Here is a 15,879-nt window from a genome sequence, read left to right as displayed (position 1 = left end):
CCATGCATATTGTTTCTGACCCGTGGCCCCAAACACCCAAGACTTTTTACTAGAAAGGGGGCCTCTAGCTTGGGTCAGTACTGAATGTTGAGCACCGGTATCTACCAGAAACTCAACGGGTTGCCCCTCCACCTTCAGAGTTACCCTAGGCTCGGGGAGGGGTTCCGAGCCCCGTCTTTCCTAGTCCTCATCTTCTAGCAGGGACAACACTTTCTTCGGAGGTCCCCGTGGTGGTTTCTTAGGGCAATCTTTCACCCAATGCCCCTTTTCCTTGCAGTACGCACACTGATCTTTATCCAAAGGAGGTCGGTTGCCCAGGGACCCTGCCTTACTAGTTCTACCACTAGAGGGCGGCCGTCCCTTACTTTCTACTACTGCGGCCAAGATTTTTGTTAAATTTCTCTCATGCTTCCTATCTCTCTTTTCTTCTTTACTTTCTCTCTCCTTCTCTTTCCTTAACTCCTTCTCTTCTTCAGTCTCTCTCTTATGATAAACTTTCTCTGCTTCTTTCACTAAATCTCTCAGCGACAAATCCTGTAAGCCCTCCAATCTCTGAAGCTTTTTCTTAATGTCGGGTGCCGATTGCCCGATAAAGGCAAGGGCCACTGAAGCACTATGCCCCTCAGAAGTGGGATCAAAGGGGGTATACCGCCTGAAGGCTTCTATCAGGCGCTCTAAGAATACTGCAGGTGCTTCAGTGGCTCCCTGGCTGACCTCTCTTACCTTGGCCAAATTGGTGGGGCGTCTTGCGGCCCCACGGAGACCTGCCACCAGAGCCTGACGATAGATGGTTAGTCGCTCCCTACCTTCTGGAGAATTAAAGTCCCAGTTGGGTCTAGTCAACGGGAACCCCCTCTCTATGTCATGAGGGAGTTGCGAAGGCCGTCCGTCGGTTCCAGGCACATTCCTCCGTGCCTCCAGGAGAATCCTCTCTCTCTCTTCCGTGGTAAAGAGCACCTGCAAAAGCTGCTGACAGTCATCCCAGGTGGGCTGGTGGGAAAACATCAGAGACTCTACTAAACTAGTTAGTTTCTGTGGCTCCTCTGAAAAGGGAGGGTGGTTAGCTTTCCAATTATACAAATCAGCAGAGGAGAAGGGCCAATATTGCAGGGGTTGGAAAGGTGGTTCCCCTTCTTCTCCAAGGATGGGAACTCCATAAGAACGGAGAGGAAAGATACCCGGTGGGTCCAAGATGACCCCTCGGCGGCGCCGGGTGCCCTGGGCAGGTCCCGGAGCCTGCCCTACTGCCTCAGCATCAGGGACTGAGGGTGCCGGAGCTGGGGGTGCTGAGGGTGCTGAGGGTGCTGGGGGTGGGGGCACCGGAGGTGCCGTAGGGGCAGGAGGGTAAGGAGGGGGAGGGGGATCATCATTTATAAGCGAATCCTGAGTATCAGGGTAAACTTTGGTAGTTTCCTTTTCCTTTTTCTGAGGTTGAGTCTGGGCAGCTAAAACTCGAGGGCCCATTTTCTTTTGCACCCAGGGCTTTACCCAGGGTGGTGGGTTCTCCACCAACTCTTGCCAGACTACAATGTAGGGTTGCTGATCCGGGTGTCCTTGAGACGAATCCTGAAAGACAACAGCTTTTACTGCTAATAAGGTGGGGAGATCAAAAGTCCCCTCCGAGGGCCACCCAACATTGTAGGTGGGCCATTCGGAGGTACAGAAAGTCTGCCATGGTCCCTTTTTCACTTCTACTGACAAGTTATGTGCCCTCGCTCTAACTTCCGTCCAATGATCTAGCGTCAGGCTAAGGGGAGTCGTCACTGTCTGTCCCATTGTCAGTATAACAATAATTAGACACGTAAAGGACACAAAGAACAAAGACACACACAGATTAGACACACAGCGGCCGCTTTTGGTTCTTTTCAGAGCCTCGAACAGAAACCGAAAGGAATCAGAGGGTTGATATTCTCGGCGCCCAAAAATCAACCCTATCTCATCAGGTTCAGTTTGCCGGAAAAACAGACGGGAGGCTACCAGGCGTCCCTGGCCTCCCAACCTCCCTGGGGCGTCCCCCAGGGTTGCAGCCTGCGGTGCTCTAGTACGTCTACCGACCGCAGTCACAGCCCCTTTACGGGATTGAGACAGCTGCCAGACAGCGGGTACCCTTCAGAACTCCGACCGGTCTCACTGAAACAGAAAACAAAACACATACAACTCAAGGCGCCACTAATCTTACCTCTTCCTCCAAGAGCGACTTCGGGAGTGAAGCGGGGTGGACGCCCGATCCCGGACGAGCCCCCAAATGTTGGATTCCCCTGAGGAAGGCGCCGCCCCAAATCACTCACCAAAGACGTTTCTTGATGCAACAAGCAAGAGGAATTTATTCAGAAGCCAACTAGTTGGGGTCCAAGTCAGCCTGTCACAGCAGGTCTCAACGAGGACCCTGAGTACTTACAACTAAGTGGTTATATAGGATTTTCTGAGGCATTCAGCCCTAGAGATTTACCATGGTTACCGATTATGTTGTAGTAACAAGATAACAATACTACAAAGCAAGATAACAATACTACAAAGGCAGTAATTTTTCAAACCTACGATTTCTGAGTTGGTGCCACGTCCTGGGGGTGTAGCAAGGTAGGGTCAGCTTTTATGTTTAACTAACCGAAAGGTTAGTGCTGCCAGCAGTCATGATTGATTAACTTGTTTTTCCAGAGGAGTTACCTGGTTTCAGTTGTTCCCTCTGAGTCATATATCAGAATGGCTTTTTGGGCTTCAAGATGGCTACTCTTAGGCTAACTTATTTCTCAGGGAGGTTGGGGTCCTACAGACTCAGATGTGAACAACTTTAAGGAACTAAGATTGACTTTATAAAGCCAACAAAGCCCCTTAGAAGAACTGGCCTGGTACCTTGCTTACAGAGTTCCCAGCAGCCTTACCAGGTGAGTAAAGAAGGTCACTTCCTGGCAGGTGCAGAGACCTCGAGAAGAGAAGAATTCATCCAAATCTACAGGTACTGCAGGCAAAGACTGATGGCAAGTCTGGCTTGGCTGTCTGGCCTCAAGAGGCCTTTAAAAGTTCAATCTGAAATTCCTTATAAAAAGTTCCAGCAAAGCATATTTAAAAGAGCCTGTGTAATCAATTGCTCTTCTTGCTGCACCGGTGCAAATAATCAAGCCAGCTGTTAATTATTTTCTTAACCTAGTTACTTCTAGTAAAAATGAGAGTGATTTTAGAGAGAAGTATCGTTTCAATAATTCAGCCTCCTTCCAGAATAAAAAATCCAACTCCAGATGTTGCTACATAACCTAATAACACAATTTGTTTTATCTTGCCTAGAAGCCACAAAACTGCAAATAGTAATAGAAATGAAACCCAGAATGGAAGCGCCAGCCTTCTGAGGCCCTCTCAACTGACCAGTGATGGAGACCTAGCTGCACTCTTTACTGCGCCCCCTTCTCAGCATGAAGCAGCCAGAGCGGTCATTGCCCCTTTTCCCTAGCAGCAGCTAGAGTCTCTATCTGTAGAAGAAAGAATGAGACCATACCCATAGCCTTCCCTGGTAAAAACAGGTATTTAATCCCTCCTCCCGAGGGATAGTGGGCTTGTAACACTGGAGTGACCCCATGTGTCTCTACTTCTGCCTTCAACTCCTCCCGTGATTTCTGTATCATAGTTCAGCTGGTGCCCAGGTTGATGTATCATGATAATCTCTCATTCGTAGCTGAATTTGAACCTAGGCATAGATATAGGAGAGAGCCGGTCTCGCTGACCTTAGCTGTGTTGTTAGGGATAGGAGTCGCAGCCAGAGTGGGAATGGGGACAACTGCTATTGTCCAAGGGAACCAACATTATGAAGGACTAAGGACAGCTATTGATGAAGACTTAAAGACCACAGAGCAATCCATTACAAAACTTGAAGAATCTCTGACTTCCCTCTCTGAAGTAGTCTTGCAGAATAGATGTGTTAGGGTGCAGGCTTCCGAGGCTTCCCCAGAGAACAAACTACACAGGCATAGAGATGTAAATTCAAGCAAAGTCTTTATTCAGCCAACTAGTTGGGGTCCAAGTCAGCCCGACGCAGCGGGTCTCAACAAGGACCCCGAGCACTCTGAGCCAAGGGTTTATATAGCAATTTCAAAGCACTTAACTCATAGCAATTTTCTATAACTATACATTATTCTTGCAAGACATATATCCTGGGGTTAAGCAAGGGCAGGGTAAGACTACTCCTCAATGGTTAGGGAGGTTCTGCACGATAAGCTTGGTATGTAAGATTTACTGACCAAGGTTAGCTGACCAAGGGTCACAGCTGCCCACCACCCGGTGCTCATGATTAACTTGTTTTTCAAGGCCTTACCCAGGCCCAGGGTTTTTTTTTTTTTTTTTTTTTCCTCTGAGTCACACTCTCAGAAAATGGGTTTCTAGGTTTCTAAGATGGCTATGCTTATGCTAATTTACTAATCTTACTAATGCTTAGATTCTACATTTCCCCACTTTCCTTTGACCATTCCAATCATGGAATGTTTGTTTCTTCCTGCTGTGTGAGTGAATGATACTGCGGTCTCAGCATTAGCACCTGAACAGCACTCACTCTTTCCCTAACAAAGGCTATTAGCCAGTTTAAGATACAGGGACCTAAAGTGAGAAGCAGTATAAAAATAAGCAAGGGCCCTGCCAGGGTGGATATCAGGGTTGTAAACCATGGGGATTTAGTAAACTAGGATTCAAATAGCCCTTGGCAGGCCTTTCGCTCTCTCTTCCTTTGATCTGGTCTCTCTCTAAGTTTAGACATTGAATCTCTTACTATTCCGGAATGGTCTGCTGTTAAGGTTTAGCTAAGTTTTATTAGTTCTTTTTCCTGACTCTTAATGCTCTCTGCACTCCTTTACATTTCCCCCCTTTTCTTGATTAGACTGTGGAATCTTCCACAGCGGCATCTGGGTCCTGATACCTTTGACGAAGGACTAAGAGTTGGACAGTGTCAATTCTTTCCTGCACAAACTTAACAAGCCTGTTAATTATGCACGGGCCAATCGTAAACAGCAACAGCAGGATGACGAGCTGCCCCGCAACGGCCGAGAGAAGGGTAGCAAACCAAGGCTTGTATTTGAACCAAGACTCAAACCAGCCTTCGCTACTTTCATATTCTTTACGCCTCTTCTCTAAATCTTTTTTCAGTTTGGCCAAGGAATCTCTGACTGCACCTGTTTTGTCTACATAGAAACAGCACTCTTCTCTTAAGGCTGCGCATAACCCACCTTCCTTTAAGAACAAGAGGTCCAGGCCTCTTCGGTTCTGTAGGACCACCTCGGACAAGGAGGTGAGGGATTGCTCCAGGTCTGATATTGTCTGTTGGAGTTGTTCTAGGTCTCTGTCGATTGCCAGCCTCAGGGCTGTGAGCCCCTTTTCTCGAGTTACAAGGGCTGCAACCCCCGTGCTTGCCCCTGCCATCCCTAGGGTGAAGAGGGTTCCAATGGTCAGGGCGGTAACAACCTCCCTCTTGCTCCGGTGGGGGCTCAGCCTTTCTTCCCAATAAGAAAGGAGAGATTCATGAGAATGATACATTAGGCGAGGTAGAAGGGCCACCAGCACACAAAACTCACTGTTAGCATTGAACACCGAGGTGGATAGGGCCGAAGTGAGGCCTGTCTTTGAGCAGAGCCACCAGCCCGAGGAGGGTATAATCCACTTTCCCTGCTCCCACGTAGTGTTATTATAGGAGGAGCATAACTGGCTCTGGGTCGTCGGGACTGTGCCTACACACGTACCAATGACTGAGACTTGAGCGATTGTAAGTCCCCACAGTCTCCCGTCCCAGTAAGTGGGATGGGAGTTGTTGATAGTGTAGGAGCCATTTAGCCCGATTGCCTCATAGAAGGGGGGTGAACCTGGGTAGCATAGCCAACAGGGATTGGTGAGGGAGGAAGTGGTGTGGTTAAGAGTCTCTACAACTGCCTGCACCATTTCCCACATGGGATTATCTAACCCGGAGGGGGTGTGCTGGGCCCATAACCCAGAGGTCGATGGACTCGGTCCTCTCATGGGCTCTGGAGCAAGCGTTCTGGTCGGCATTTTCTCATCCTTTTTCCTCAGGCCCTTGTCCTGGATTGAAGGTTTCTGGGGATTTATAACCGAGTTGGGACCTACGGCAGCGGTGGGAGTTGACACGGTTAATTTAATGATGAGGGTCGAGCCAGCATGCCCCCCATATTTATAATACACTATTCCCCACGCTAGTCCATTTATCCAGCGCGATACCTCAGTGTTTTTGCCTGTCTCGGTGAATTTAACTCTTACCCAATCCTGGTCCGTTTTGTCACAAGCCTTGGTTTTGTAAAGGGTCATAGGCTGGTGACGAGGGATGCCCTTGTTGACATAAGTAAATTTGACAGAATCGATTTTTGTAACTGTCCATCTCCAATCCCCATCGTTCGAGGTTACACAGTCCCAGCTGGCACAAAAGAAGTCATGCCCCCCCCCCCACAGTGCCTTCCTTTACCTGTTCCTGGGCAAGCATAAAACCCATGGGAGCGAGCCAAATTTGGAGGGATGGATCGGTAAACGGGGTTGATCTGTCGAAAGCAGAAATACAGGTCAGGCCACCAGGTTCCGATTGGCGCACTGTGTTGTGTGGAGTTGATGACTTCCCCATTGTCACTATCAATCAGCATCCAGGTCAGGTTCCTTGGTTGATGGGGGTTGGTGCCTCTGATCCCCACAGATGTGGCTCTCGTGAAGATCCATACTAAGGAGCTTATTAGCAGGATCTCTTTCATCTTCGGCTTAAGTGTAGTTTTAGGGGATTGGCAGGATGCTGCTGCACCTTCCACTTTTCCTTACAGGCCCCTGGGTCTTTATGAGGCAGGACTTTTCGAACGTGGGTGTGGTGTACCCAGGGAGCGATACCATCAACCTTGAGAGCAGTGGGGGTGGTAAACAATACAACATAAGGCCCTTTCCACCTGGGCTCGAGAGTCTTCACTTGATGTCTTTTGACCCATACTATATCCCCTGGGACTATGCCATGTTCCGGGCTCGGAATTTTCCCGCCCTCATAATATGCTCTGATCAGGGGCCAGATTTCTTGCTGCACTTTAGCAAGAACTTGCAACACATTCAGATAGTCAGGGGCCGGGTCCTCTGCATCGGGAAGCTGCACTCGTCGAGTTATAGGTGGAGGGGCCCCATACATTATCTCAAATGGAGTTAAACCATGTACATAGGGGGAGTTCTGAGCGCGGAAGATGGCTAAGGGAAGGAGAGTCACCCAGTCCCCACCAGTCTCCAATACCAATTTAGAAAGGGTCTCTTTCAAGGTCCGATTCATTCTCTCTACCTGCCCAGAGCTTTGTGGGTTATAAGCACAATGTAACTTCCAATCTACTCCCAAAGCTAGGGCTAGTCCTTGCAGGACTTTGCTAATGAAAGCCGGGCCGTTATCGGAACCTATTGCTTCAGGGACCCCATATCTGGGGATGATTTCTTCAATTAATCTTTTTGCTACTACCTGGCTAGTCTCATGCTTGGTTGGAAAGGCCTCCACCCACCCAGAAAAAGTATCTACCATAACTAGCAAATACCTGTATCCATACTTCCCTGGTTTTATTTCGGTGAAGTCTATTTCCCAATTCCTCCCTGGAGCCCTCCCCCTTTCCCGGGTACCTGCTGGGTGCAGCCCTCTTGGGGCTGGTCTTAGCATTGCACAGCTACTGCATTCTTTCATGATCTGGCGAGTCACCTCATTCTGGTGGGGAAACACCAACTGCGCAGACTGGAAAAGGCTGAGCAGTTTTTTTCCACCTAGATGGGTGGACTTATGCAGATTAGCAAGCAGGTACTGTCCTAATGCTTCTGGCAAGATCAATCTACCCTCCTGGTCCCTACCCCAATGTCCCTCTCCAAACACTTCCCCCGGGACTTGTTTCCTAATCCACTCAAGATCTTGAGGGGAATACTCAGGTTTGGGCGGCAGTGCGGGCAGTTCAGGTATGGGTATTTCGAGGGCCGCAAGCACAAGAGAGTCCGAGAGGGCTGCCCTTTTAGCTTCTGCATCTGCATGGCTGTTGCCGATGGCCTCGGGTGTCTTCTTTGATTGGTGGCCCGGTACATGTATAACTGCTACCGCTTTAGGTTTTTCAACAGCAGCTAATAGTCTTTGGACTTCTTGCAGATTCCTCAGTCCCTTCCCTTCCGCGGAACGGAATCCTCTTTCTCGGTAGATGGCACCATGGACATGGACAGTGCCAAAGGCGTATCTGCTATCTGTGTAAATGTTGGCCCGCTTTCCTTCTGCTCTTTCCAGGGCCTCAGCGAGAGCAATAAGTTCTGCCTTCTGTGCTGAGGTGCCAGGGGGCAGAGCTGTGCTCCAGACAACTTCCCCATCGTGGGTTACTACTGCTGCCCCTGCTCTCCTGACCCCCTCCTGCACAAAGCTGCTCCCATCCGTATACCAATTTAGCTCACAGTTCATTAACGGTGTGTCTTTCAGGTCTGCTCGCACCTGGATAATTTCGGAAAGGATATCTCTACAGTCATGGATGGGGGTCGTCAGATCTGGGTCCGGCAGAAGGGTGGCAGGATTTAGGGTTACCGGGTCAGAGAAGGCGATTTGGGGAGAATCTAGTAGGAGCCCTTGATAGTGGGTGAGTCTTGCGTTCGTCATCCATTTTCCCGGAGGATGCTTGAGGATCCCCTCCACGGTATGTGGGGCTGTTATTCTCAGATTTTGGCCAAAAGTCAGCTTGTCTGCCTCTTTTACCAGTAGAGCGATGGCTGCTAGGATACGCAGACAAGGTGGCCACCCGGAGGCCACTGGGTCTAGCCGCTTGGACAAATAAGCCACAGGTCTCTTCCACGGGCCCAGCTGCTGAGCCAGAACTCCTTTAGCTACTCCCTTCTTTTCATCTACAAACAGGATAAAGGGTTTTTCTGGGTCTGGCAGAGATAGGGCGGGGGCCCGGAGGAGAGCTTCTTTTAGTCTGTCAAACGCCTCTTGTTGTTCCTGCATCCATTGCCAGCCCGGCCCTTCTTTGGTTGCTTCATATAGTGGTCGGGCTATTTCTGCGTACCCTGGAATCCAGAGCCTGCAAAACCCGGCTGAGCCAAGAAATTCTCTCACTCCCCGGGGTGAGGAAGGGACGGGGATAGCCAGGACAGTTTGCTTCATGGCCTGTGTTAGCCACCTGGCCCCATTAGATATTGTGTACCCCAAGTAGACTACTGACCTCTGACAGATGTGGGCTTTCTTGGCGCTGGCTCGATATCCCAGTTCACCTAGTTCAGCCAGCAAGTTCCCAGTGGCTTCTTCGCACTCTTCACGGGTTTCTGTGGCCAGCAACAGGTCATCTACATACTACAACAACGTCACGTGGGGGTGGCTCCTGTGAAAGGGCTCCAAGTCCTGGCTTAGGGCTTCATTGAATAAGGTGGGAGAGTTCTTGAAGCCCTGAGGCAGTCTAGTCCAGGTAAGCTGCCCTTTTCTTCCTCCCCCTGGCTCTTGCCACTCAAAGGCAAACAAAGGCTGACTAACTTCAGAGAGTGGAATACTAAAGAAGGCATCTTTCAGGTCCAGAGTAGTATACCACACATGCGTGGGTGGCAGGTGGCTGAGTAAGGTGTAAGGGTTAGGCACTGTAGGATGGATGTCTTCTACCCTCTCATTGACTTTCCGCAAGTCTTGCACTGGCCTATAATCTTTACTGCCAGGCTTCCTCACTGGAAGCAGAGGCGTATTCCATGCAGATTGGCAGGTCTTAAGGATTCCTGTCTCTAACAGTCTATGGATATGGGGTGCTATCCCTTTCCTAGCCTCTTCTGGCATTGGATATTGCCGGACCCGGATGGGTAGAGCTGCGGCTTTGAGTTGAACAACAACCGGGGATAGGTTAGTTTAGCGAGACCAATTCCTCTGGTCTCGGCCCATGCGGAAGGGAACTTCTGTACCCAAGAGTCTATCTCTCCCTGGCCCCCCTTTTCTTGATCCGCCTGAAACAGACGATGTTCATCGGCCAGGGAAAGAGTTAACACATGCGCCGGTTGTAGGGGCTGCCCTTCTTTGTCCATGATTTTTATCCCTTCGGGTTCAAAATGAATGCGAGCCCCGACCTTGGTTAATAAGTCTCTGCCCAGCAACGGTGCGGGGCTTTCGGGTACGACCAGGAATGAGTGAGAGACCTGATGCCTTCCTAGGTCCACTTTTCTGTTAGTAGTCCAGGCACATTTCTTGGACCCTGTCGCTCCCTGGACTATACTTGTGCGTCCTGGGTTTAGGGGGCCGTGGGCCTGGTTGAGAACTGAATACTGTGCCCCAGTATCTACCATAAACCCAATGGGAGTCCCCTCCACGCACAGGGTTACCCAGGACTCGGGGAGGGGTGCCGAGCCCCGTCCCCGTCAATCCTCCTCTCCTAGGTGCAGGGTCTTAACAGGGTTCCCTCTCCCTTGTTCCCTCCTTTGGGGGCACTCCCTCTTCCAATGTCCATATTTCTTACACAGGGCGCACTGATCTTGTCCTAGTCGGGATTGACGGGGTCCTGTTCCTTGAGGTGGCCTCGGGCCTTCCTTCACTCCGGCCAGGAATATCCTGGCCATCTCTTCCCTCTGCTTCTTGTTCTCCCTTTTCTGAAATTCTCTGTCTTCCTTCCTATTTTTCTCCTGCATTACCCATTTCTCTTTCCTCAGCCTTTCTTCTCTATCTTCCAGAGTTTCTCTAGCATTGAAGACCTTCTCTGCCTGCTGCAGCAGCTCTCTAATAGAGATCTCCCCTAGGTCCTCCCGCTTGTGGAGTTTCCTCCGGATATCGGGGGCTGCCTGGTTGATGAATGAGAGGACTACAGCTGACCTATGTTCCTCTGCTTCCGGGTTTATGGGGGTATACTGCCGGTAAGCATCAAACAGCCTTTCCAGATACGCGGCTGGGCTTTCCATTTCCCCCTGAACAATAGTTTTTACCTTAGCCAAGTTAGTGGGCCGTCTGCCAGCCGCCCGGAGACCGGTCATCAGAGTCTGGCGGTAGACCCGGAGACGCTCCCTACCTTCTGCAGTTCCGAAGTCCCAATCTGGGTGCGTAAGTGGGAACGCCTTGTCGATGATGGGCTGGAGGGTAGTGGGTCTTCCATTTTCTCCGAGGACATTTTTCCTGGCTTCATTGAGGATACGCTCTCGTTCTTCCGTTGTGAAGAGAGTGCGGAGTAATTGCTGGCAGTCGTCCCATGTGGGACGATGGGTAAACATAATGGACTCCACTAAACCTATAAGACACTTGGGGTCCTCTGAGAAGGGAGGATTCTGAGTCCTCCAATTATAAAGGTCACTAGATGAAAAGGGCCAATATTGATATTGCTGAGCAATGCCGGTACCGATGGCACGCACAGGCAGAACTGGCACTGCTCCTTCTGAGGTGGAGGAGGGAGCCTCCCCTTCTTGTTCCCTGGCCCCTCTAGACCTTAGCTGCATTCCTCCAGTTCTACCTGGCGCCCAGCGTGGGGCCAGGGCGGGGGAGTGTGAGGAAGCTCTTTCCGGCCTCCCGCCTCCCTCTGCTGAAGAATCTGGGGAAGCTGCAGCCGCATGGTTCCTGCTGGGTTCCCTAGCCGCATTTTCTATCCCCCCGGCAGCTTCACCCCTCTCCTCTGCATACGGGGGTGGCTGCTCAATTGGCGGGAGGGGGTAAAGAGAACTGTCGGGGAGGACAGGCGGCGCACTTGGGCGCACAGGATTTCTGGCCCTGTGATCAGAGGGCTTTGGTTTTTCCTGGGCAACTAGGACGGAGGTCTTTTGTGGGTCAGTATGAGGTTTCTCCACCAAAAAGGGCTCCAACCAGGAAGGGGGGTTCTCGGCCAAATTTTCCCAGACAAGAATATAGGGAAGTTGGTCAGGGTGGCCCTCAGGACCTGGCCGGGAGATAATGGCTTTGATCTTGCCAATAAGGTCCAAAGAAAGAGACCCCTGGGCCGGCCAGCCTACTCCGAAGGAAGGCCACTCGACTGAGCAAAAGGTGTCGAGCTTACCCTTCTTGATGCCAAGGCTCATACTTAAGGCCTGTTCCTTGACCTTGGGGAAATGGGAGAGGATCAGACTCTTAGGAGTAGCCTGAGTCTGACCCATGGTGAGAAAGAAGAAGGAAAAAGAATATGAGGGAGACAAAGGCAAAGGATGAAGATGCCACTTCAAACAAAATGACTGTTGTATGTGCTTATAAACGAGTGCCTGTCGTTGCACAGTTTTTCTTCCGCGGGGGACGCGAATTTATCTGGGATTCGCGGCTGTGACCCCCTTATCCTGTCACAGGAGTCTTCTAGCGGCGGGCGCCCTAATGACTCTTAATTGCCCGACCCGTGCCCGCAGGAAATGATGTAGTGGCAGAAAGGAGGAAGAGACAAAATGACTGTTGTATGTGCTTGTGAACGAGTGCCTGTCGTTGCACAGTTTTTCTTCCGCGGGGGACTCGAATTTATCTGGGATTCGCGGCTGTGACCCCCTTATCCTGTCACGGGAGTCTTCTAGCGGTGGGCGCCCTAATGGCTCTTAATTGCCTGACCCGTGCCCGCGGGGAATGATATAGTGGCAGAAAGGAGGAACAGAGAGAGCAGGAGAACCTTAGAACAAGGAAACTTAAAATGAGAAGTGCAAAAAGAAATATAAACCAAAACCAAAACACAGTAAACAATCAATGATAACACCAAACATACACACCACATCTGATCGCACTCATTCGGACCGGTCCTTCTCTCACTCTGGTGCGCACCACACTCACCACTTTCAGGGTCCTCAAAAACTCTCGTAATTCTCCCGAAGGGCGTCCACTCGGACTGCGGCAGGGTGACGAGCTCAATCTTTTCCTCCTCGGGTGCCAGTTTTCTGCCGATCGGATTTGCCTTCCTAAGGCTGAGTCACTCGGACCCTAGGGCCAGGATTGGTTACCTGGACTTTTACCCAGGGTCACTAACCTGGGGGCCGGGACTACCAGCCCGGACTTCCTCACTCGGGACCACTAACCCGAGACCATACACGGGATGGCGACTCCCGCTTTATAATGGGTTTATGCAGACACGAGGGGGCGACCCTCGAATTACACTGCCCCGTCCGGACAATTAGACCTTGCCTCCAGCTGTCCTTTGTTCTCAGGGAAGCCGCTCGAATCCCAGACGAGCCCCCAAATGTTAGGGTGCAGGCTTCCGAGGCTTCCCCAGAGAACAAACTACACAGGCATAGAGATGTAAATTCAAGCAAAGTCTTTATTCAGCCAACTAGTTGGGGTCCAAGTCAGCCCGACGCAGCGGGTCTCAACAAGGACCCCGAGCACTCTGAGCCAAGGGTTTATATAGCAATTTCAAAGCACTTAACTCATAGCAATTTTCTATAACTATACATTATTCTTGCAAGACATATATCCTGGGGTTAAGCAAGGGCAGGGTAAGACTGCTCCTCAATGGTTAGGGAGGTTCTGCACGATAAGCTTGGTATGTAAGATTTACTGACCAAGGTTAGCTGACCAAGGGTCACAGCTGCCCACCACCCGGTGCTCATGATTAACTTGTTTTTCAAGGCCTTACCCAGGCCCAGGGTTTTTTTTTGTTTTTTTTTTTTCCTCTGAGTCACACTCTCAGAAAATGGTTTCTAGGTTTCTAAGATGGCTATGCTTATGCTAATTTACTAATCTTACTAATGCTTAGATTCTACATTTCCCCACTTTCCTTTGACCATTCCAATCATGGAATGTTTGTTTCTTCCTGCTGTGTGAGTGAATGATACTGCGGTCTCAGCATTAGCACCTGAACAGCACTCACTCTTTCCCTAACAAAGGCTATTAGCCGGTTTAAGATACAGGGACCTAAAGTGAGAAGCAGTATAAAAATAAGCAAGGGCCCTGCCAGGGTGGATATCAGGGTTGTAAACCATGGGGATTTAGTAAACTAGGATTCAAATAGCCCTTGGCAGGCCTTTCGCTCTCTCTTCCTTTGATCTGGTCTCTCTCTAAGTTTAGACATTGAATCTCTTACTATTCCGGAATGGTCTGCTGTTAAGGTTTAGCTAAGTTTTATTAGTTCTTTTTCCTGACTCTTAATGCTCTCTGCAGTCCTTTACAGATGAGGGCTGGATCTGCTGTTCCTAAAAGAAGGAGGACTGTGTGCAGCTTTAAAAGAAGAATGCTGCTTTTATGCAGACCATTCCGGAATAGTAAGAGATTCAATGTCAAAGCTTAGAGAAGGGCTAGACCAGAGAAAGAAAGAACGGGAAGCCGGCCAAGGGCTATTTGAATCTTGGTTCACTAGATCCCCGTAGTTTACAACCCTGATATCCACTCTGTCTGGGCCCTTACTCATCCTTGTGTTGCTCCTCACTTTAGGACCCTGCATACTAAATCGGCTGATAACTTTTGTTAGAGAAAGAGTGAGTGCCGTTCATGTACTGATGTTGAAGCAACAATATCATTCACTCACCCAACAAGGAAACACAAACATTCCATGATTGGAATGTCCCTAAAGAGAAGTGGGGAAATGTAGGATCTGAAGAATCAAAAGTTAGCATAAGTACAGCCATCTTAAAGGCTTAAATACCACCCCCTAACCTAGAAGGAGGAAAATTATTAGAATCTTGAAAAACAAGTTAGTCAGCCAGTGTTAAATGTAGTGACCTTTAATTAGCTGACCTCAAATCAGTTAATCATACACACCAAGCTTATCTTGCTAGAACCACCCTAAACATTCCGAAGGTAATCTTATCTAACCAGACCCCAGGATGTGGCCCCAGGCAAAGATTTATGTGTCTATGAAAAAACACTGTATTGTGATTGTGGAAAATGTTGCCCCCTTTGAAAATGCTATAAAACCTTCTGGCTTTGTGTGCTCAGGGTCCTTGTTGAGACCCGCTGCATCGGGCTAACTTGGACCCCAGCTAGCTGGTTCCTGAATAAATTCCTCTTGCTTATTGCATCAAGAGATGCCTTTCGTGAGTGATTTGGGGTGGCGTCCTCCTCTGGGAGAATCCAACAGTATATGGTAGGTGTCTGTGCCACACCACTCTGTGTCCTTTTGGTCCAATCTCCCACCCACCCTGCAATGGGATTGGTGGTTATTAGCTTGGTTGGAGCTTTTATAGTGATGGGCTCCATAACCAGCAAGGTGTGGTACACAGCAGCCAGTTGCTTCTCTTATCAAGGTAACCTGGACCTCTGCTCCTTTCCATAGTTGTGACCAGGCTCCAGCCGGCAGCAGGAGCAGCAGCAGTGGCAGAAGCAGTAGCCTTAGGCTCGGGCCATGGGCTGGGGTCAGTGTGGCCAGCAGTGGTGGTGGTGCCTTCACGACCACATGAGTGTAGACACATGTCTCTCGGCATGAGTGCCACTTCTCCCCATCATTTCTAGGGGTGGCCCTCCCAAAGGTCACACCCATTATGACAGATTTCAGGTTCCTGCCGACTGCACCAGAATGTAAGTCCAGGGAGAGGAAATCCTGGGGCAAAATACCCCTAAAAACTGAAATCAGTCAAATGGAGAAATAAAGTTTAAAACCCATTTATTGCTCAAAAAGTGCTCTACCGGGTCATCTCTCCTTCCTGCTCCAGCAGAGGCAAAACCGTCCCTCCCCTCACCTCTCAGGTACAAATAAGCCCTCCATTGCCCAAGTAATCACCAACTGATATGGAGATGAACTTCTCTCCACCCCTGAGGAATGATGTAAATGCACTAAAACCATACTTCTCTCCACCCCTGAATGCCTATTGATATGCAAATATACTAAAGCCAGGTGAGATATTCTGGAAATGTTACAATTTTACCCCCAGAATCTTAGCCTTAGGATAGGTTCCTCCTGTTCTTACTGTTTGTATCTCAGCATTTTTCATCATAGGCAGGAAACATTAATCATGATGCTTGTTCCATGTTCCTGCCCCACCTCACTACCCTGAATTTGTTACAATTGACAGGCTTTGAGAAAGCCT

General features: G+C 49.7%; 1 protein-coding gene across 1 annotated transcript; it reads right to left on the bottom strand.

Moving 5' to 3' along the window:
• Positions 1 to 6,037: 6,037 nt before the first annotated feature.
• On the bottom strand, positions 6,038 to 9,252 carry LOC140845353 (uncharacterized). Its single transcript, XM_073219363.1, has 2 exons — positions 7,606 to 9,252; positions 6,038 to 6,856 (listed from the first exon to the last, which is right to left on the bottom strand). Exons 1-2 carry the CDS (start codon positions 9,107 to 9,109, stop codon positions 6,852 to 6,854), a joined length of 1,509 nt encoding a protein of 502 aa, XP_073075464.1. The 5' UTR covers positions 9,110 to 9,252; the 3' UTR covers positions 6,038 to 6,851.
• Between the last annotated feature and the right edge of the window lie 6,627 nt (positions 9,253 to 15,879).

This window comes from Manis javanica, chromosome 13 (genome assembly GCF_040802235.1).
Source record: "Manis javanica isolate MJ-LG chromosome 13, MJ_LKY, whole genome shotgun sequence".
NCBI classification, from domain to species: domain Eukaryota; kingdom Metazoa; phylum Chordata; class Mammalia; order Pholidota; family Manidae; genus Manis; species Manis javanica.
This window is presented reverse-complemented; position numbering and strand designations above follow the sequence as displayed.